The sequence below is a fragment of the Anabrus simplex genome, chromosome 5 (assembly GCF_040414725.1).
Source record: "Anabrus simplex isolate iqAnaSimp1 chromosome 5, ASM4041472v1, whole genome shotgun sequence".
Classification (NCBI taxonomy): Eukaryota; Metazoa; Arthropoda; class Insecta; order Orthoptera; family Tettigoniidae; genus Anabrus; species Anabrus simplex.
In genome coordinates, this window is record NC_090269.1 from 301,639,116 (window position 1) to 301,661,518 (window position 22,403).

At 36.9% G+C, this 22,403-nt stretch overlaps 1 protein-coding gene across 6 annotated transcripts in view; it reads right to left on the reverse strand.

The window, feature by feature from the left end:
• LOC136874506 (uro-adherence factor A) overlaps window positions 1-22,403 on the reverse strand; it is a 177,299-nt gene that overhangs the window by 17,095 nt on the left and 137,801 nt on the right. For 2 of the 6 annotated variants that reach the window (XR_011018274.1, XM_068227635.1), the window contains one exon: window positions 21,393-21,466. Coding sequence is in view for 4 of the 6 variants with exons in the window: in XM_068227635.1 (XP_068083736.1) it covers window positions 21,393-21,466 (74 nt within the window). In the remaining 2 variants the exon portion in view is untranslated. Of the gene's footprint in view, window positions 1-21,148; window positions 21,467-22,403 lie in introns of those variants that run through there. The other 4 variants (XM_068227632.1, XM_068227633.1, XM_068227634.1 and 1 more) reach the window with 3 other exon arrangements.

Here is a 22,403-nt window from a genome sequence, read left to right on the forward strand (position 1 = left end):
TTTGACTTTCAAATAGAGTTATTCTTTGATTCACTTCTTTAAGTGTCATGTTTTAACGATATTTTTTTTCAACTATAACAATACACAGATGGTTTCAGTAACAAAGTTCGTACACAGATGCGGTTGTTCTTGCCATTTTCACAGAATAAAACAGAGAGCACTTTACACTCACAATACACCAGCTGCCAATTTCCAACTAATGGACTGGTAGAATTTTGATGCAGCTTATATCCTCTAGCCTATTTCTTGGTTTATGGTATTGTCAGAAGAAACAAAGTTCCCTATGTAATTGAAGTTTAATATCCACTCCTTCATATTGCACTTGCTGGTGGACTGGTTCAGGATTTTGACTTATCACCAAACCAACTGTTTTATTTTGGTTGATTATCAGTCCCAGTCTTTCAAATTTTTCTTGCTAAAGATCTAGTTTAATTTGTACTTCTTTTCTTCTTTCTGTCACACTCTATACAGGAACATCATCAGCAAATACAAGCTCATTTGTTGTCTGATCCTTCCTTTTCATGCTTTTATAATCTCATCCGTGATAAAAATGAAGAGAACTTCCTTGTTGGAACCCCACCCTTAGTTTTAAAACAACATGACATGCCTCCTTCAATTTGCACACAGCTCTTTGTTTCTCAATTTGTTTAACTCCAGCTATAATCTCATCTGGCACTTCTTTATGCCTCAGACATTCCCATATGTGCTTATATAGTACATGATCATATGCCTTCTCAGTATCCAAGAGTACAATTATAACTGTTCTGTTCTTATTCCAATATTTTTCAAAGAGCATTCTTGTCAAAACAAAAAGAGGTGTAGGGTTTATCCTTCCAGTCTACATCCATGTTTTTCTTCCTCAAGTTTAGGTTCACTAAATGTTCTTATTTTTGTTTTCAGGATGGACTCCTGTATATTTATCCCATGAGATAGAAGGGTTATACCTCTGTAGTTATTACACTACTTTCAATCACCTTTCTTAAACAGATGCATGATTACACCTTGCCTCCATTCACTGGGGATTTCATTTTCTTCCCAAATTTTACTTTGTATACTGTACAACCATTGTATTCAATGTTCTCCAAGTGTTATGAACATGTCCACACTGAGCTCATCCAGTCCAGCAGACTTGTTTTTCATTTTACACATTGCGGTCTCCACTTCCAGCAAGGTCAAGCATTCTGCATTACCGGTACCGTATTGTTTATAGAGTTTGAAGAGTCATCTTATGGGTCATCATATGTATAACAGTTCCGTAAGTGATTGAAATATATATTGAACTCTTGTAATATTTCATTTTCAGTCCAAGTTACCTCTCCATTTGGAAGCTCTATTGTGTTGATAGCATTATTATTTCTTATGTTTTTAAAATTGCTATAAAGGATCTTCTTGTGTTTGTCTTGCCCTATTCTTGCAATATATTCTTTGCATTTTCATTTCTCAGTGTCAACAATTGTAAACAGACTAAATGAAGTTGTGCATGTGAATTGGTTTAGACAGTAGAGCCATGTGCTGCATATGGATAACATTAGGTGATCTACGAACCTACAATTCAAACAAGAGGAAGATTGCAGTAAGTAGAGTTACGTATAGGGTTGCTAATTGTAGGAAGTCAGGCTCCTTGGCGGAATGGCCAGTACAGTGACCTTTGGTTCAGAGAGGCCTGGGTTTAATTCTTGGCTAGGTCAGGGATATTTAATTTTAAATGGTTAATTCCCTTGGCTTGGAGACTGGGTGTTTGTGCTGTTCCCAACATCCCTGTAACTCATCCACCACACAGTCCGGTTCCATGGCTAAATGGTTAGCATCCTGGCCTTTGGTCCAGAGGGTCCCGGGTTCGATTCCTGGCCGGGTCAGAGATTTTAATCTTAGATGATTAATTCTCTTGGCTCGGGAACTGGGTGTTTGTGCTGTCCCCAACATCCCTGGAACTCACACATCACACATAACACTATCCTCCACCACAATAACATGCAGTTACCTACACATGGCAGATGCCACCCACCCTCATCAGAGTGTCTGCCTTACAAGGGCTGCACCCAGCTAGAAATAGCACACAAAATTATTATTATTATTATTATTATTATTATTATTATTATTATTATTATCCACCACACACAACATCCTCCTCCTCCACAATAACACACAGTTTCCCATATATGGCAGATGCTGCTCACCCTGTTTTACAAGGGTTGCACCAGGCTAGCAATAGCCACACAAAATTATTTAATTAATTCATGTTATTTGCTTTACGTCCCACTAACTACTTTTTAAGGTCTTTGGAGACGCCGAGGTGCCGGAATTTAGTCCTGCAGGAGTTCTTTTACGTGTCAGTAAATCTACCAACACGGGGCTGTCGTATTTGAGCACCTTCAAATACCACCGGACTGAGCCAGGATCGAACCTGCCAAGTAGGGGTTAGAAGGCCAGTGCCTTAACCATCTAAGCCACTCAGCCTGGCACATACACAAAATTATTAACCATCTGAAAATTTTAATTCTGATAGGTATGGCAATAATTCTAGTAACTGATTTGAAATGAGCTTGTTTATTACTGACTATTTCTTCATTAAATATATGAAGAGCACAAGCTACAAATTCTGATACTCCATTTGCCATTATAGCATAAATTATTCCAAGTGTTTAAAAGGTTCCCCTTTTTACACTTTCTTGTCTAATAATATATGATACTAATCCAAATCCTGGTAAAATTAAAAATATAAACCACTGACTGACCAAGAAATCAGAAAAGTTGTTGATATACAACTGGATTAACACCACCTGCTAGATCAAAGAAAATGTTTTAAGTTTTGGACTGTTAATAGTACCAGTATAGTAACAGGTCCAGCTAATACTGGCAGAGATATTAACAGAAATAAAGCTATAATAGCTACTGCTCAAACAAATATAGGAGTTTGATCAAGAGATTTTCCAGGGGCTCATATATAAATAATTGCAGCAATGAAATTTACAGCACCTAAAATGGAAGTATAAATGTAAACATAAAATTGCTAAGTTTACAAAAGCTCTAGGTGCATAATTCCTAAAGATAAGGAAGGATAAATTGTTCAACCAGTACCTCCTTGTGTTTCCACTAGACTACTTCTTGAACTTGATTTTGGAGAGTAATATATGTAGACAGAGTCTATATTAATATCACTAGATTTGCTGTTAATTTTCAAGAGAGCAGAAGATTCCATAGCTAGCTCCAAATATGGGCACATGAAGGTGCTTGGTTTGTTCACAGATGCTTGCAGTTAGACTTCTGAAAGTCTTTAACTCATTATTAGGAGGATACATATGCATACTCCCTATGGTACTGTCAACTAAAAATCATTTAATTACTAGGATTTTTATGATTAATGAACACATGATATTGTAACTTGAAAGGTCATAATATTTTGTATTCTAATATGTTCCTCTAAGGTTGGCAAACCTAATTGTTACCCTTCTCTTCTTCTTGTCATCAACTGAAGGTTTTTCTTGTTTTTAGTCATCTTACCAAATATTAACCTGGTAAAAAATTGGTGATGTCTCTTTATTATACTTTAAGCAAATCTAATCCTTTCAATTTATCTGCCCTTCAGTCAAACATATACCATATCTTAAATCAAGGGTCTTCAACCTTCTCTTACTCATGGGGCCACATTTGAACTGTAGAAATATTTTACATTTTATCTGCTTATTTATTTTCTCATTATTCCTGGTTAGAAAAACATCAGTACCTAGAGTAATACATGTTTAATTAATATATATTTGAAGACCTTTGTCTGGAGCATGGAAATATACAGAAGTGAAACATGGACAGTAACTGGCTCAAAAGGAAGAGAATAGAAGCTTTTGAAATGTGGTGTTACAGAAGAATTCTGAAGATGAAATGGGTAGATTGAATCATGAATGGAGGGATACTGAATCAGATTGGTGAGATGAGAATGATTTGGCTAAATTTGACCAGAAGGAAAGTTATAATGATAGGGCACATCTTAAGACACCCAGAACTTGTTCAGTTAGTTTTTTTAGGGAAGTAGGCAGTAAGAATGGTAGAGGTAGACCAAGATATGAATATGATAAATAGATTAGAGTACATGTAGGATGTAGTAGCTATGTAGAAATGAAAAAGGTTAGCACAAGAAAGGGTGGCATGGAGAGGTGCATCAAACTAGTCTATGAATTGATATCCCAGACAACATATCTCCTAATCTGAAAGACTTATTAATTTCTAACTGCATCAGTGTCCAGCTCACAACAACTTATTTCAACCAGTTAATCTAAAAATATAGATTTTCCACATTATTTCTTCAGGCGGGCTAAGATTAAGCAGTTCAAATTTTATATTTTGCTATATCATCCCTGAAAGATATATAGGTGCTTCCAAAGAGGGAAACCAATTGTGATTTGGCTAGAATTACTGTTGATAATACTATATTATAGTAAGGGTATATGTTCATTCTGTAGACTTTAGTCACATGAGAAGAAAAATTGGGCCAATGACCTAGATGTTAGGCCCCTTTAAACAACAAGCATCATCACATCATCAAGAAGAATAATTAGATATGACATTGATCATTAAGCCTACAAATGGTGTGTTATTTAATATATTTAAAACCACAATAAATGATCAATTTGGAGGCTCTATATGCAGCTGAAAGTTTGAACCTGATAAAAACAGGATTGGTCAAGAAGTTGGAACTAGTGGAGAGAAAGATTCTGAGGAAGATACTAGGACCCCAAAGAAGAGAGAATGGATGATACAGAAAGAAAGCAAACCAAGAATTATATCTCAAGATGAAAATATTTCAGATACCATCTGGAAGAGGAGAACCATGTTTTCAGACACATCTACAGAATGAACCCGGGAAGACTGACCAATCAGATAATAAGATATTTTGAAAACAAGTAAACTACAGTGCGCTGGTACCAAGAGGTGAAGAAGGACCTGGAAGAAATGGGAACACAACGAACAAAAATCAGCAATAGGGAAGCTTACATGTCGAGGATCAAGGCCACAAAGAGGTTTCAAGAAAAAGTTAGATCCTGAACCCAAGTGCCATGGACAGAGGAAGGAAGAGATTGCAGAGTGAAAGGATGAAGGAGTACTTGACGAGGATTAAAGCCCAGAAACAGATGAAGCTGAATCCGAATTAATGTGGTCCACAGTGGACCAAAACGAAAGAAAAAGAAGAAGAATAAATTATCTCAGCATTACTGCTCACTATTAAGCTGTCTTTCCAGAATCACATCACAGGTAAGTAAAGAAAAGGTCAAAAAGAATCCCTTCTGGCTTAATAATCAATAATGTTAAGTTTCACCAATTTCTTGAACTCGAGTGCTAGACAGGATAGCTGGTCAGTCAGGAACGTGCTTTGAATGGCCATTACTTCCAGAAGAAATCTATCAATGGTATAAATCAAGCTGGTAGTCATTGGACAGCTAGTAGAGTTCACCTATCTACAGGCTGATTCAAAATATTGTGCAGGAACTGTAGTTTAATCATGCATTCTGCCTTGTGTGGATATTACACAGACATAATGTTGTAGTGTACACTAACGATACAGTACTACACTGCAAACAAACCACTGGTTGCTGGTGCACAAATGACTGTCAGATGTACTTAGCCCATGTATCACACATCTTGGCATCTGGTATGAAAACACTCTCTCCATTTTCATCCAACCCAGTGTCCCATTACATTATATGATTACCTCTGCTAGAGTTTACTATGCTGATGTTATGCCTGTATTGAATGGGTGGGTGAGAGTTCAAATAGATTTTGTAAATAACATCCAGTGTTGAACTTCACAGTGTGCACCAATGACTGTCACTTCTGAATTGTTTAGGATTGTAGAGCATTTTGGATGCTTACAAGTCAAGGATCAAGCCCATAAAGAGGTTTCAAGAAAAAGTTAGATCCTGTACCCAAGCGCCATGGACAGAAGTAAGAAGGAGATTGCAGAGTGAAAGGATGAAGGAGTACTTGACGAGGATAAAAGGCTAGAAACAGATGAATCTGAATCCAAATTAATGTGGTCCACAGTCGACCAAAATGAAAGAAAACAAGAAGAAGAATAAATTATCTCAGCATTACTGCTCACTATGTCGTTCCTGGCATCCCCAGGCTTCTCCGGATGCAGGGTTCCTTCCTAGACGGTATGTTTCTGTTCTTAAGACGAACTTCGATACCTCCATGGGCTACATCAGTTTCTTTCTTTTTTTTTTTTTTGCTAGGGGCTTTACGTCGCACCGACACAGATAGGTCTTATGGCGACGATGGGATAGGAAAGGCCTAGGAGTTGGAAGGAAGCGGCCGTGGCCTTAATTAAGGTACAGCCCCAGCATTTGCCTGGTGTGAAAATGGGAAACCACGGAAAACCATCTTCAGGGCTGCCGATAGTGGGATTCGAACCTACTATCTCCCGGATGCAAGCTCACAGCCGCGCGCCTCTACGCGCACGGCCAACTCGCCCGGTACACCAGTTTCTGAGGAATCTTTTGATTCACTACATACATATCCTTGAAAATAGCAGAGGTAGTGATTATAGTTTTTAGAGAAAAGTTATGCAGTAAAACCCTCTCCTTGAAAATCAAACAGTAACCAAATTAAAATTCTTTTAAGTTAATACTGTATGTGCCAAAATTACAATTTCAGTTTTATATATCAATTATAATGAAGTACTTTCAATGTTCCAACATAGCCTGTCTGGTGACCATGATCGTTAAAGCATCAATTCTATATGGTCTGACACTGAGGTCAGCCAGTTCGAGTTGAGTTGGTCGAACAATTTTCACCATCGAAATGTTGGCTGGCAGGGTAGGAGAGCTGGTGGTATACAATTTTTAATCACCAGATTGTGTGGCAAAGGCCTGGATTCAATTCTAAACCTCTCTGCAGTGTTCATATGGAGTGAGAGCATATGATACTGCTGATGGGGGATTTGTCCATTAGATGGGGATGTTAAGCCTTGGGCAGACCCTTCAGTGCTATTCGACAGGAGAGTTTATGTACTGGCACGAGGCTTCATCCTCTCCCTTCCTACTATCATATATTATGACATCATTCATTTCATTTCATTAACTCCTCTGGTGAGGCTGACCTCAGGATAGGCATCCAGTTGTAAAAACTTGTTATGAAGATTCATTGTTGATAAACTTAACCATAATAGCTATTTTATTTGATCCTGTATTGACTTGTTTGAATCAATTAAAGAAACTATTATAGTTTTATTTTGAGTCCACCTTGTCAATACACCTTATTTATTATTATTAACTTTATTGGCCACATTGGACCACTTGAGTCTTCCATGCACACTTTTTCTTTGAAAGTTGTACTGTTTGATTCTTCTTATCTGTCCAGTACTTCTTCATTTGTTCTGATCGCAGTCTGAAATTCGTCTGAAATCTCTACAGGCCTTCTGTGCATCATTTCAGTTGAAAATTTGTGATTCTTAAGAAGGGTGGTAATTTTATTCTTGTTCTCTACATCTGTAATTTTGAGTCCAACTGTTTGGAGATCCTCTTGAATTTCTTTGACCCATTACCCTCCTGTCTTCTTTCCCAGATTTCTCATCACTAGTTGTCATAAAATACTGTTTTCTGGTAATCGTAAGATGTGAAAGAAATGAGAGATTATTTTTTTCTTCATCGTGCTGGTAACTGGGTCAATCTCTCGATAGACAGTTTCATTGGGGAGGATTCTCCAGACTCCTTCAACCTGGTACTTTTTATTTATGCAAGTTATGATAATTCTTCTTTCAGTTTTGAGGACCTGAGCAGTTCTTCTTTTGTTTTTAATTTGGAACAAGGTTTCGCAAGCATAAGTGGCTTCGGGCAAAGTTACAGTTTTGTAGTGTTGGATCTTAGTGTCTATTGACAAACATTTTTTGTTATAAGTTGACCAGGTAAGAAATTGTGCTTTTTTCATTTTGTTGGTTCTATTTATCCATGTTGCTTTCTCACTTAAGTTGTGCATAATGATTTCTCTAAAGTATTTATATTGTAGGACTATGTTAATTTTTTGATCATTTATGATGACTTTGTTTATCGTCAAGGGGTTTCATTGGCATGATCTCAGTTTTCTCGAAGGATATTTGTAATCCTATTTTTAATGCAATTTTCTGGAGACTGGTGATCTGAGCATGGACTTCTTCCATGTCAAGGACTAAAAGAGCTAAATCATCTGCAAACCCTATGCAGTTTGTCCTTATTGAAGATTTTGCTCCAATTTTGATTTTAGGTGGGTTTTCTTTTTGCCAAATTTTCATGATGTAACCTAGAGCCACACAGAAGAGCAATGGGGATAATCCATCACCTTGTCTGAGGCCTGTATTTATTGTAAAAGTATTTGACATTTCTCCCCTGAACTTTACCTTTGAAATTGTGTTGGTTAAAGTTAGTTCAATAATTTTTGTTAATTGGGGATTTTTAAAAGAGTAGGTCTGTGTATACTGGTACTATCATAAGCCTTTTTGAAATCTACGAATGAAATAAACAGCTGTTTATTTCTGTATTTGTAATATTCCAATATTAGTTTCAGGCTGAGAATTTGGTCTGGGCAACTTTTGTATGGGCAAAATCCTCCTTGGTATTCTCCAAGTTGTGGTTCCAGAATGCTTTTTATCCTATTGTAAGTTATGTGGGAGAAAATTTTGTAAGTGCAGTCCAAAAGGCTTATTCCTCTGTAATTGTCTGGATTAGTTTTTTTTCCTTTTCTGAATAATGGATGGATTACACCTGAGGTCCAGTGTTCTGGGATTTTCTCTGTAATCCATATTTTGACTAGATGCTGATGTAAATTTATGATTGCTGGTTTTCCTGAATTTTTCCGGATTTCTGCAAAGACTAGGTCTTCACCTTATAATGATAGAAAACTATTAATTTAACATACCGGTACATGGTTAGGGAAAATCATCCATTCCCTTCATCAGTGATGTCAGTTCACGGAATAAAACATATAACACTATCTTTTGTTTTTTCTTACAATTTAAAGAAGTATTGTATCCTAATTTCACCATATCAAGGAATAAAGCAACTAATGAAATATTATGAAAATTATTATTACATAAAATTTAATATTTTGTTGGATTGAATGAGAATACCTAAATAAATTTTTAAGATCTTCAAGTTTTTCTTCTTTTTCTCTTTTTTCTCTTCCTTAAATGATCAAACGCTAGTTTGTACAATGGGTTCTCTTTTGTACTTCTTTCATTTAAACTTGATTCAAGGTCATTTTTTTGTGCAAGATAAATTTCTAAACTTAGCAAAACAAGTGATATTGGATAAGAAGTTCCAAAATTTACTTGATAACAAAGTAAAACACTTTAAAGGTAATAAGAAGAAGATAAATAATCTGGTTGATAATGAACACAAGTTCTTTGAACCTGTTAGAAATCTAACTCAAGTTAAATTTGATGTTAATGAAATGATCATTTTAAGTTTGTTTGTCCACCCTTTGAATATTGCAATATTGACACAAAATCGGGAGGTTGTGCGTTCATATCCCAATGGTGTCCAGTTGGCCATTTTTGTTCTGTACTTAACATCTCTTCAACATGTACTCAATGTACGTAACATGACCTAATAGGTTGAAAGTCGGTTTTGATTATAATGTGGTTGTGAAAATTCAATATCGGTATTCATTGACTTGGTCCTCAACGGGTGACGCAGTATTGCCAGACCTGTAGCTTAGATCCTTTCCAACAAAACTAAGATGGCCTAGCCCACCATAGCTCAACTGATAGAGCAACCAACGCAAAATCGGGAGGTTGTGGGTTTGGATCCCACTGGTGTCCGGCTGGCCATTTTTGTTCTGTACTTAACATCTCTTCAACACACACCAAATGTATGTAACACGACCTAGGTTGAAAGTCGATTCCGATGAGAATTATAATAATGGAAAAGATTTGGTCAAGTTAATAGCTGAAACTGAAGTGGCCATAGCTAACCTACTAGTTGATGAACAAGATACTCTTAGATATGAAGTTAGTAGAACATTATTCAATATGATAGAACATACTGTAGAGAACCATAAGGAGTTGAATAAGAATATTAAATTATTGAAGAAGAAGAAAGATAATAATATTGTTGCGATGAAACTGATAAAGGTAATACTATTGTGCTGATAGAAAGACAAGATTATATTGAAAAGACTAAGAATTTTCTAACGAGCAATAATTTTGAATTGATATAAAAGATCCCATGTCATCTATACAGAAAAAACTTAAACAAATTCTCAATAACATCACTTTTTTTATTAGACTCCAAAGATACTAACTGTCTAGTGAACATGAGCCCTGAAATACCTACTTTAACACGTTGGGTGCCATGTGCCGCCATATGGCGTCACGGTTGTCTTCAAATTTGAGATGGTGCGACGCCATATGGCGGCACACTGTTCTTGAAATCAGAGTTGGCGTGACGCCATACGGCAGCACAGTTGAGTTTCAGGCGATGCACCATAGATAATCAGCTGTAACATCTATGTGCGTAAAATTGGTACTACATGAAGGGCGAACTTCAGGGTCTATTCCAGCTATGTATTTTTACTCTATGCCACCATGTGGCGCCACAGTATTCTTCCGAAGCCACTAACTGGCCAGTGATCATTGTCACAGGTGAAAGCGCGCCAGGCATTATTTATTCCTCGTTTACGTACGTATTATCACTCAGTTTATATAGTTGTGCAAAAATATAAAAAATGGCAGATATTGGTAATAATCTCACGAGGGAACACATACATGTGTTACACTCGGATTCGGTTGAAATTTGGTAGGAATATTCGTGGGAGGCAGTAGAATGCTAAGGTGAAAACTGCATGTACCCAGCGCAAGTTTAAACGCCAAAATTGAACAAATAAATTGTCATAAAATTAGAAGTGCCGCAGGAGTATCGGGGTGTGGCGGAGAGGTAGGGAGGAGCGAAGCAGCGGACCTGAACCAACCAGGCGGCGTCGAGCTGCGCTAGCAGCCAGGTAGCATATAGTTAGCGCGTTCCCCTTAACTTCCCGATCAGATGTGCAAAACGTAAATATGAAAATAGCACATGAAACAAGTGTACAAAGGACGATGTTTGAACAATGATGCCAATAAGGTTTGAAAAATTACAACGAGTAACAAGAACTTGGGCGTGCCAAGACGCATATTTTCATTGTTTAGAGTTATCAGAAAACTGTTCACAACAATATGTAATGTAATATAAGTACTTGTTTTGCATTTTACTAGGTTTTCATAAATATTGCGTTAATTTGAATTAGCAAATAAATATCCCGTATTTGAAATTCGTATTGCACATTCCATGACAAAAAATTCTGTGACTCCATATGGCGTCACGCTATATTTTATCTTTCCTAAAAATTGATGTGACACCATATAGCGTCACATATGACCATGGTATGGTGAGATAAAATTTACTTAGTACATCATATAAATACATCCCAAGATTATATAAACAGACTACAACGCGTACAATTGTGTTGGCACCAGCTGAATGCAATTCAAAAACATGCCTGGCACCAGTGGAATAGTGTGCTACAATCGGCTCGGCACTCAACGTGTTAAAGGCACTACCAAAAATTCATAAACAAGAAATTCCTATTAGACCAACAGTTTATTTTAGGAATAGTCCGGTATATAAGACGGCCAAATTTATACAAAGATTTTTAAAAGAACACGGTAAGTTTAATAGCCAGATGCACCTAATTAATACTACTGACTTTTGTAACAGAATCAAAATCATTGAGCTAACAGACTACTACATGATACATAGTTTGGATATCAAAGATATGTACTCCAACATTCCTATCGTAGATACTATAAAAATAATAAGAAAGAATTGAATGCAACACAGCAAATTAAGTAAGGTGGAAACTGAAGAATTTTTAACAATTTACTTTGGAAAATAACTACTGTATTTGTTTATGACAAAAAAAAATTTACAAACAGTCTAAAGGCCTAGCAATAGCTTCACTGGCTTAGGTATTTTAGCAAACATATTCATGGATTACATGGAATAAAATTGTGGATAAAATAGATGGATTTATTACATGGTTAAGATATGTCAATAATATATTTCTTATTATCGATGAACAAAAGTTTCAACTTGATGGTATATTAGAGTATTTAAATACTTTGGATAAACAAGTGCATTTTACGATGGAATCTGAAAATGATAGAACTTTAAATTATTTAGATTTAACAATTATTACTAGAAATTCTGGTCATTTTGATTTTCAAAATTTCAGAAAAGCTACTCAAACAGATACTATTATCAAAAACGACTCCAATCATGTAGGTCAACACAAAAAGGCAACGTTTTACAGTTTAATTAACAGAGCTATGAACATACCTATGTCTAGGAAGAATTATAATAGAGATAAATATAATCCACCAAATTGCTTGTAGCAACAGATACTCCAGAAAATTTATTAATAGAATGATAAAATGAAAATAACCAAAAACAACTTTCATTAAAGAGCGAAAGGAGAGAAAGAAATTAGCAGTTCTAACTTTTTGAAATAAGCACTCTTATCAACTGGCTAAAATTTTCAGGAAAAGGAACATCAATGTCGCATACAAAACTGATAATAATACTAATAAGATTATTTTTAAGTCAAATAAAATAGAGAATAAATGTATATTTAATAAATCAGGTATTTACAAATTGACATGCCAAACATATAGACAACGATACATAGGACAGTCAGGAAGAAGTTTGGCTATAAGGTACAAAGAACATGTTAATTCAGTCAAACATAAAAGATATTTGGCAATGGGAGAGTATATGGTTGAAAAAGATCATAAATTTACAGACATTTCTAATGACATGGAGTTAATACATTCGGCCAAAAAGGGATAATTCAAGGATGTTTTGAAAAGTTTAGAAATTTATTGTGCACACAAAAAAAATGACCTTGGATCAAGTTTAAATGAAAGAAGTACAGAAGAGACCCAATGTACAAACTAGCGTTTGATCATTTAAGGAAGTAAAATAAGAAAAAAGAAAAAAAAAAAGAAAAAAACTTGAAGATCATAAACATTTATTGAAGAATTCTCATTCAATTCAACAAAATATTAAATTTTATGTAATGATCATTTTTATAATATTTCATTAATTTCTTTATTCATTGATATGGTGAAATTAGGATACAATACTTCTTTAAATTGCAAGAAAAAACAAAAGATAGTGTTATATGTTTTATTCCTTGAACTGACATCACCGATGAAGGGAATGGATGATTTTACCGAAACATGTATGTTAAATTAATAATTTTCTATCATTATAAGGTGTACTGACAAGGTGGATTCAAAATAAAACTATAATAGTTTCTTTAATAGATGAAGATTCATCTCACTTCATACCGACCCCGTCAAGATATGGGACCAGGGTTAGACATTCATACCGGTATATAATTTCAATGTTCCTACTCTAAAATTCTTAACACTGATGTTTTTACGGCCTGTACTTGTAGACATGATACAGGGTTTTGGGCTTATGCCGTGTCAAGATGTTGGATGGCCTAGTCTGAAAGAGCCCTATGGCTCCTTAGGAAGTACCATCTATTGTTAGCCTAATCACACAAATCGCTACCTTCATGCAGATTCTCACTACCATCCAGCACAAAAACAGGGCATTCTCACAACACTCGCCATGAGAGCGACACAAATTTGTGAGCCATCAAATATCCAGGAGAAGATGGACACACTCAAATTCACATTCAAGAATAATGATTACAACAATGTACAGCCTTTCATCCCAGAGGGACAACTAATCAACTAATCAAACTAATCAAAGCTCACAGAAAGAAGAAGTGAAGGGACTGCCTACCTGCCTTATATTCACAACACCACAGACAGAATTGCTAAGGTCTTTTGCAAATATAATATAAAAACCGTGTTTAGCACTGTCACAAATATTGCTCATATTTTAGTTACAAGCAAGGACAAATTGTCCCCACTATTACACCCTGGGGTATACTAGGGTACTTGCAGCAAGGTATACATTGGCCAAACATGCCGGTCCATTGGGACTCGCATCAAGGAACACCAAAGAAATATCCGTCTCAATCAGCCAGACAAGTCAGCAATAGCTGAGCACGCCCTATTATTAAAGTCATGATGTCGTATTGCAAAATGTTCGAGCTCTTACCCACAATAAACATTACAGGTCAAGGATTATACAAGAAGCTGTGGTAATACATAAAAATCCTAACAATTTCAACAGGGACACTGGCTATCAATTAAGTGATATGTGGTTGTCAGCCATTTTGGATTTACATAGGTAGTTTTCTTCCCTGTCCTTTGTAGATAGTCATTTCGTTTCGGTGTTTTCCAAATTCATAGGTTCTCATCACCAGTTGGTTCATTCCAAGCTATGTGTTATGTGTTAATGTCATACTTTCATATGTGTGTAACATCTCATTTGGAGCTAATTTTGTCGTCAACTCTCGCTTGGAGCGCTGTTCCAGGATATAGCGAGCCACCTGGTGATAAACAAGTGTACCACTACAATTCTCCAATGGTAAAATATTCTTAAATTCAAACCCTCATTATTGTCGAAGACTTCCTTGTGGATAGTCAAGACTTTCTTCTGAAGATGCTGAGCTAAGTTCTCTGTGAAATGTAAATAGTTTCACCTTGTTTTCTTGACACGGCATAAGCCAAAAAGCCCATATCATGTCTCTAAAATTCATATACTGCATTCTGCTTTCACCAGTATTTGAGTACTGTTCTAAAAACTGATGTTCTCATGGATGGTATGACATTTGGTATTATATACAAAGAGCTCTGTGCTCATTCAAGACTCTGATCCCAAAACAAAGGAATATTGCTAGAAAATGCAAGAGTTCTCTTTTTGATTTTAAATTTCCATTAGGTAGTGACAAACAGCTCTTCTGAAGAGACTATTATCACACCACAACCTGTGGGTGTTGGTGGCAGAATAACACTCATGGTAACCCCTGCCTATCGAAGGGGCAACTAAAAGGGGTGCCAGGGGCTCTTAACTGCTGCGTATGTGAGGGACCGTATCTGAGTTAAGGCATTTAAGGTGGCACGCTGTAAATGTCATTTTGAATTTAGCACTAAATTTGTACGAATTCGTAGTTCGTTTCAAAAACCACAGATGGCATATAAATGAACAGACTATTATCACACCACAACCTGTAGGTGGTGGTGGTAGAATAACACTCATGGTAACCCCTGCCTACCGAAGAGGCAACTAAAAGGGGTCCCAGGAGCTCTTAACTTGGGAGCATGGGCTGGTGACCACAGGCTTCTTAGCTGCATCCTGGTATTGCTTCCACTTACTTATGCAAAGCTCCTCACTTTCATCTATCCTAGGGCCTCTCAAATGCCCAAAATCTCACACATGCAAATTGAGGCGCAGAGTTCTTGTGCACAGTGCATCGGTCCCATTCGGCTCAGCTCGGACCAATGCTTCGTCTCTGGGCTACTCGGCTCAACTCGGCTCGGATTTGGAGCACTACGGAGCAAGTGAGGAAGAGGGAGACAGGCAGAGCAAGCGAGACAGGCATGGGGAAAGAGAGGGACAGCGCTATTGCTCCAAATCAAGGAGTAGAGGTCTGCACTCTGGTCAACCAAGCGAAGTCGTCTTTTGCACCATGCACAGTGCAGTCTGAGAGGTCCTGATCTATCCTATCCAGTCTCAGTTGGTCAACTCTTGTTCTTTTATAACCCCGATGGTATTAGGTTTGCGAATCCAAGGAAATCTTTCATTTCCATGCCCTTCATGGCCCTTGTCTTTCTTTGGTCGATACCTTCATTTTTTGAAGTGTTTCCATTTTTTCCCCTCTCATTAGTGTTAACAACACATTCAGTCCTGGGGATACTTAAGGAGTTTAAAAGCTGTCTATGTGGGGGACCGTATCTGAGTTAAGGTATTTAAGGTGACATGATGTAAATGTCATTTTGAATTTAGTACTAAATGGGTATGAAGTCGTAGTTCGTTTTGAAAACCACAGATGGCATATAAATGAACAGTCCCACTCCCTGACTACCTGAACAGAGGGTACATTACAATGCCTCCTTCCTTTTTTTCCTTCGAGTAAACACAGACCTAAGCCAGTCGTGATGTTCTTGTGAGATATGTAGTGAAGTCAGTTATTGTTTTGCAATAAAATGATGAGTTACAAAGGCAGTAGTCGAAGTGAGGAAATTGAAGACATATATGGAACGGTGATTCTGGTGATGAACTCATCCCTGATTTCAGTGATAGCGATAGCAACTCTGATGGTGATACACCGGACTCTGGACAAAATGAAACTCAGCACATTCAAATAACCGATACGAATCTGTCTTATTGCCGGCCTGCAATCAATTTCACTGGCCGGGTAGGATTAAATGTTGAAATCAAAAATAGCAATGAAATGATGTCTTTTGTCAATTTATTTGTAAAAGGCGATTTCCTTGATATGCCATCAGACAAATCTTTACGCGGAACAAGTTATTAGTGCAGCACCACGTCTCTTCTATTTTTCAGACATGGAAATCGGTCGATGTAAATGAGATGAAAAAGTTTTAGGACTAATGTTTGTAATGGGAATAATTCAAAAGCCAGATTTGAAAATGTACTGGATAGAGGACATTATTTTTGGGTTGCAGATTTTTTCACAAACCATAGCATGAACCCATTTCAAAAATATTTTATTGTTCTTGTACTTTAGTGACATCAGTCATTATGAGGGGAACCCTGATGGGTTATACAAAATCAGGCAGATCCTCAAAAGGCTCAGCAACCAATTTTCAGTTTGATACACTCATCATCATCATCATCATTTCCCCTTATCCAGCTCCTGCTGGGTCGGGGCATTTATGTCACTTTTCCATCTTCCTCTTTCCCTCCACCATTTCTCTTCCACGATCTTGTCCCGGTCTAAATTTCATCTTCTTATGCTGCTCTTCACCGATTCAATCCACCTTGCTCTAGGTCATCCGCTTGCTCTCTTGCCCTCGCAGTTTGCCTCCATGTATCTGTCCTGGAATTCTATTCTCCTCCATCCTCTTTCCATGTCCAAACCACCTTAGTTTATTCTTTTCAATTATCTCATTTTGCTTTCCTATTCCAACTTTCTTCCTAACATGTTCACTTCTCACTCTGTCTTTCCTTGTCTTTCCTATCATACTTCTTAGGAATTTCATCTGACTGGCTTGAATTCTACTCTCTTGCCTGCTAGTCAAAGTCCAAGTCTCAGCTGCGTAAGTCAGTATGGGTACATAGTACATTTTGTACATTATCTCTTTGCTTTCCCTTGGTACTTCTTTGCTCCAAACAAGTTTTCTTATGCTTGGTAGAATGCATTACCCTACTGTACCCTCCTGCTAATCTCCATGTCCACCCTAGTATTTTGCATTAATTCACTTCCTAGGTATTTAAAACTGTCCACAATATCCAGACTCTGACTTCCAATTTTCACAGTGCCCTTTCCTTGCCTTTCCCCTCTAGACATCACCATAGTCTTGCTTTTCTCTGTGCTGATTTTCATGCCATACTTCTCAATTTTTTCATTCAGTACATCTAGTTGTTGTTGCACTTCTTTGCTGTTCTTTCCCCAGATCCACAATATCATCTGCAAATAGCAGTATCTTCATCTCTTCATCTCCATAGGCTTCCTTTGTTTCCTTTACAATTTCATCCATAACCATAATAAACAAAAGAGGTGACAGCACACTCCCCTGTCTTATTCTTAAACCATTCTGTCTTTCCAAACTGGGTCAGTACCCTGCTAACACAGTTATTGCACATCACTCACACCATTTCTAACATTTCTCTTCCAAGTCTCTTTTTAAACATGGTTTCCCAAACCTTCTCTCTGGGGACACTATCATATGCCTTTTCTATATCTATGGAAGTCATGACCAGATCCTTTCCATATTCCCAGTTCTTTCCCATCAGCTGTCTCATGTTAAATATTGGGTCCACTGTAGATCTTCTGATCCTGCAGCCATATTGTTCCTCTTGTAACTCTCTTCAATCTTTCTTCTCATTCTCCCTTCTAATATCCTTTCCAGCATTTTAACTACATGTAATATAAGTATGATTCCTTTATAGTTACCACAAACTTTCTTCTCCCCTTTCTTAAACACTGGTATTATTATCCCTTTTTTCCAGTCTTCTGGTACACATTTGTGTTTCCACATATACTTTAGTAGTCGGTACAACCATTGCATACCAACATATCCTCCAGCAGCCTTTATCATTTACATATTGATTTCATCCATCCCTGTTGCTTTTCCAATCTTCATCTTTTGTACTGCTAACTCCACCTCCAGCATTGTTATATCATCCTCTATTGTTGAGTCCTCACACTGTATTGTTTCTATCTTCCCTGTACAGTTGAAGGGTCAGGGGAAAAAAGCAGGAGAGTCAGTACTTATACAACTTGAGAAAAAGCAACTTTTGTGCTTGACTTCCCTATTTCTATCCCCTAACAGCAAAACGTTGAGTGCTAATTTCTCCTGACTTGCCTGCTTTTCTTCCATTTCCGAACTCTCAATAGATGCGCATGATCACTCTGAAGCAAACTGTAACAATATCTCAATTTTGATGAAAAAGTGACTTACTTGTTTTTTTCCCCCGACCCTTCAGTTGTTCACGTTCAATAGCTTATCAAAATACTTCTTCCATCTTCTCTTTATCTCTTCTGAGTGTGTTAACAATCATCTTCCTTTTTCACTAGATTTGTGATAACTCTTTCTGTCCTCTTACTTTTTGTAAGTCCATACAGCATCCTTTTATTGCCACTTACATTCACTTCCATTTTTTGGGTAAATTCTTCCCAGCTCTTCTTCTTTTCATCTCCTACTACCTTCTTACATCTTCGTTTGCTGTTGAGATACTTCCTTTTGCTTTCTTCTGTTTGAGCTTGATTCCATTCTTACCAGGCTGTCTTTTTCTTTCACCACTTTCCTCACTTCCTCATTCCACCATGGTGTCTCCTTTTCTTTCACTCTTGTAGATGTCCTGCCACAAGCACTCTCTGCTGCACTAACAAATGCCTTTCTAAAATTGGCCCATTCTGGATCAAAAAATTGTCCTTGATGAAGGAATGCTAGCTTGGAGGGGCCGCTTGCATTGGAGGGGCCACTTGCATTTCTGAGTTTACAATCCAGGAAAAATAACCAAGTAATAGATTTTGGTAAGGATGGTGTGTAAATCCCCTGCAGGGTACACATGTAAGTTGAAGATCTATGATGCAAGTGGCATGAACATCCGAGACACTATATTCGACTTATTAGATCCCTACCTTGGTCAGGGGTATACAGTGTACACAGACAACTTTTACAATAGTGTAGGCTTAGCCAAGAAACAGCATGAACAAGAAACAGCTGTATGTGGGACAATAAGGTAGAATAGGGGACTTTCTAAGGAATTCAGTGAAAGGAAGAACTTGAAAACAGGGGAAATGACTTTCAATAGGGACAAAGAAATACTGCTATGTTCATGGAAGGACAACAAAGTAATTAGCAAGGTTTCAATAGTACATTCTGCAGAAATGGCTGAAGTTCCGAGCATGTTTGGGAAAATAAAAATGAAACCTGTAAGCATGATTGATTATAATCAGTTTATGCACAGAGTGGATACAGCTTACTAGTATTTGACAATGTATCAATTCATGCAAAAAACAGTGAAGTGATTAAGAACACGATGAAACAGTGAAGTGGCCGGAAAAAAATATTTTTCTAGATTTTTCTGTGTAAATTTTTTATGCATTCAGGCTTTTCCAAAAATTCAATCCAAACTCAAAAATAACTTTTCTGACATTCATGCAGACAATGTGTAAAAACTTCTTACAAGACAGTGAATAAGAAGAACTATCATAAGCTGAAAATATTTCTATGTCATTCGTCCCATCTCAGTGTTCAGTAGGCTCATCAGCATGTACGTGTAGCCCACCAGTGCAGCCCCCTAAGCGAACTCCGGCTAATGATCCACCATTTTAACTTGAAGAGAAAAATAAAAGAGCATGTAATTCTTAAATTCCTATGCATGAAATCAGACAGTTTTCCAATAGACAGTGCAGAGTGTGCACAAAAAAGCAACATCCAGCATGAAACCAGGTCGTGGAAAGTGTAGTATGCCTCTCCATCCAGGAAAATGTCAAATCTGGTACCATAGCCTCAAGCACTACTAGTAATCATCCTCAAGGTACATTCGAAATTTCAATATTGTACCTATGATTGTTTTCTTACAGTAATATTTAATGTAAAATAGTGCACTATAGAGCTGAAGGGACTTAAAAAATGCTGGTCTGGAGGTTTAAAGCACCTGCTGAGAAGCTGGTAGTGAATATATTAATAGAGGGTGGTTGTCCAGTTTTACTTCCCCTTAAAACAATAATCACCACCACCACTATTATCTCACCAGTTATGAGAACAATATCGTGCCTATACTTAACTTTTCTGAGTATTAGCAGAAAAAATTGTTTATTAACCTGTACTGAGGTTAGCTCTTTTATTGTGTGAAGTATTTACATCTGCAAAAATCAAATGTGAAAAATTATTATTAGTAAAACAGAAGGCAGAACACTTTAACAATCTTAAAATGCATCAGACCAACAGTTTAATGTATAAATAAAAAAATATCTGGGATGTGACTCCCCATTACAAAATATTGCATGCATAGACCAAAATGTCAACCATCTCGAGAGAAATTAGCAACAGTCATTGACTTCTTATGCTCGATAATGTACTTCAGCTTGATAGAATAACTTGGCTCTGCAGTGTGGGCCATATTGCTTTAAACTTGTATTCGATTGATCATGGTTTTCCATTTTCACAGCATGTAAATCCCAAAGGCAGAATCTAAACTAAGGCCACAGAGCTTCCTTCCCAGTCCTAGCCTTTTCCATCCCACTATTACAAAAGAACCTGTATGTGTTAATGTGATGTTAAGTAGCTACCAAATAGAGGGGAATTAAGTTTGTTTGTAAATTTCTTATAGTATACTGAAACATATGTATAATGAAACCTTAGATCATAAATTTGATTAAATCATTTCTAAGGTCATCATGAATGTAGGAGTAAAAACTTCATTCGCAGGCTACAAAATGCAATTTTGCAGAACGCGGGTTGAAGACCCCTGTCGTAAATGAATTATTTATTTTCTTAAGTCAAAGCTTATTGAAGAGGCTTTTCTTATACCTCAAAACCAGTTATATTGTCGTTAGGGGGGGTCTGCCAGCTGATTAGAAGACTATCATGTCCCACACGACGTAAAATCTTGAAATCTGACGGACAAGCACATCTGCCGTCTTGTGGCGTGGAGGGTTGACCGGATTGTCGAGGACATGGTTGAGGTGAAGAAGACCCCTGATTACACTGACAGAAAACCTTCATTTTGGGTGTTAAGTCGTTTATACCACAGTAACTTTGCTGAGGCCCGCACCTGTTACATGGCTGAACATCACGGCCACGTCCAGAAGAGCTTGGTCCAGATGAACCTGGATCTCCAGGTAGTTGCTAGACAAAAATAAACATACCATTAAATACTATCTTTAATAACACTTCATTAAACTGGCTAACACTGTTTAAAGTAAACCTGAATACCCTCACTGAGGATGTTAAAATTTGAATATTGATTCTATCAGTTATTTTAATGAATATCACTCTTATTTAGTAATTTTTCTTAACAATTCATTTGAAATATTCTTATAAGTTGAATTAAATTTTATTTATATAATCTTAACACTCAAGCACTGAAATTATTATAATATACACCATTACTTGCATATACAACAGATGTAGCTAAACATCAATTTGACCTGAATGATTCATACTAGTATGTTTTTAAACAATGTACACTATTGGACATGAAAAATGTTACACACTCTTTCCTTACTTGAAATTTTACAAAACCATCACAAGCTGATACATCATATTACAAAATGGCAGAGAATTTTCCTTCATGCATAGAATATAACTTGTTTAGAATCTGTAAAGTACTCTTCAATGAGATAGAGCCTGCTTTCACAGATATACAGGTAGCAATGTAAGAGGCATTCCATCATACAGCTTCCAGATAGTGTCCTAGGCACATTGAATCATTCTTCCTGCAACTACATACTTAGATCATCCAATGTTTGTGCAGGTGATCGATGAAGGTAGAGACATCACCCCATTACATTCTAAATGTGTTTAATTGATAACAAATATGGTGATTGTGCAGGCCAAAGAATGATGTCCACACTACGAAGAGCCTATTGGATGATGCAAGCTGTATGGGCATGAGCATTATCTTACTGCATAATGTTTATTTTTTATTTTTATAGTGCACAAAATGAGTGCTCAGAACCTTACCAGTATTTCACTATGCTGGCTCTATGCCTTCAATATATATGAGAGGTGATCAGAACTCATAACTGATGTTACTCCAAACCATAACATTTGGTGTTTGGGA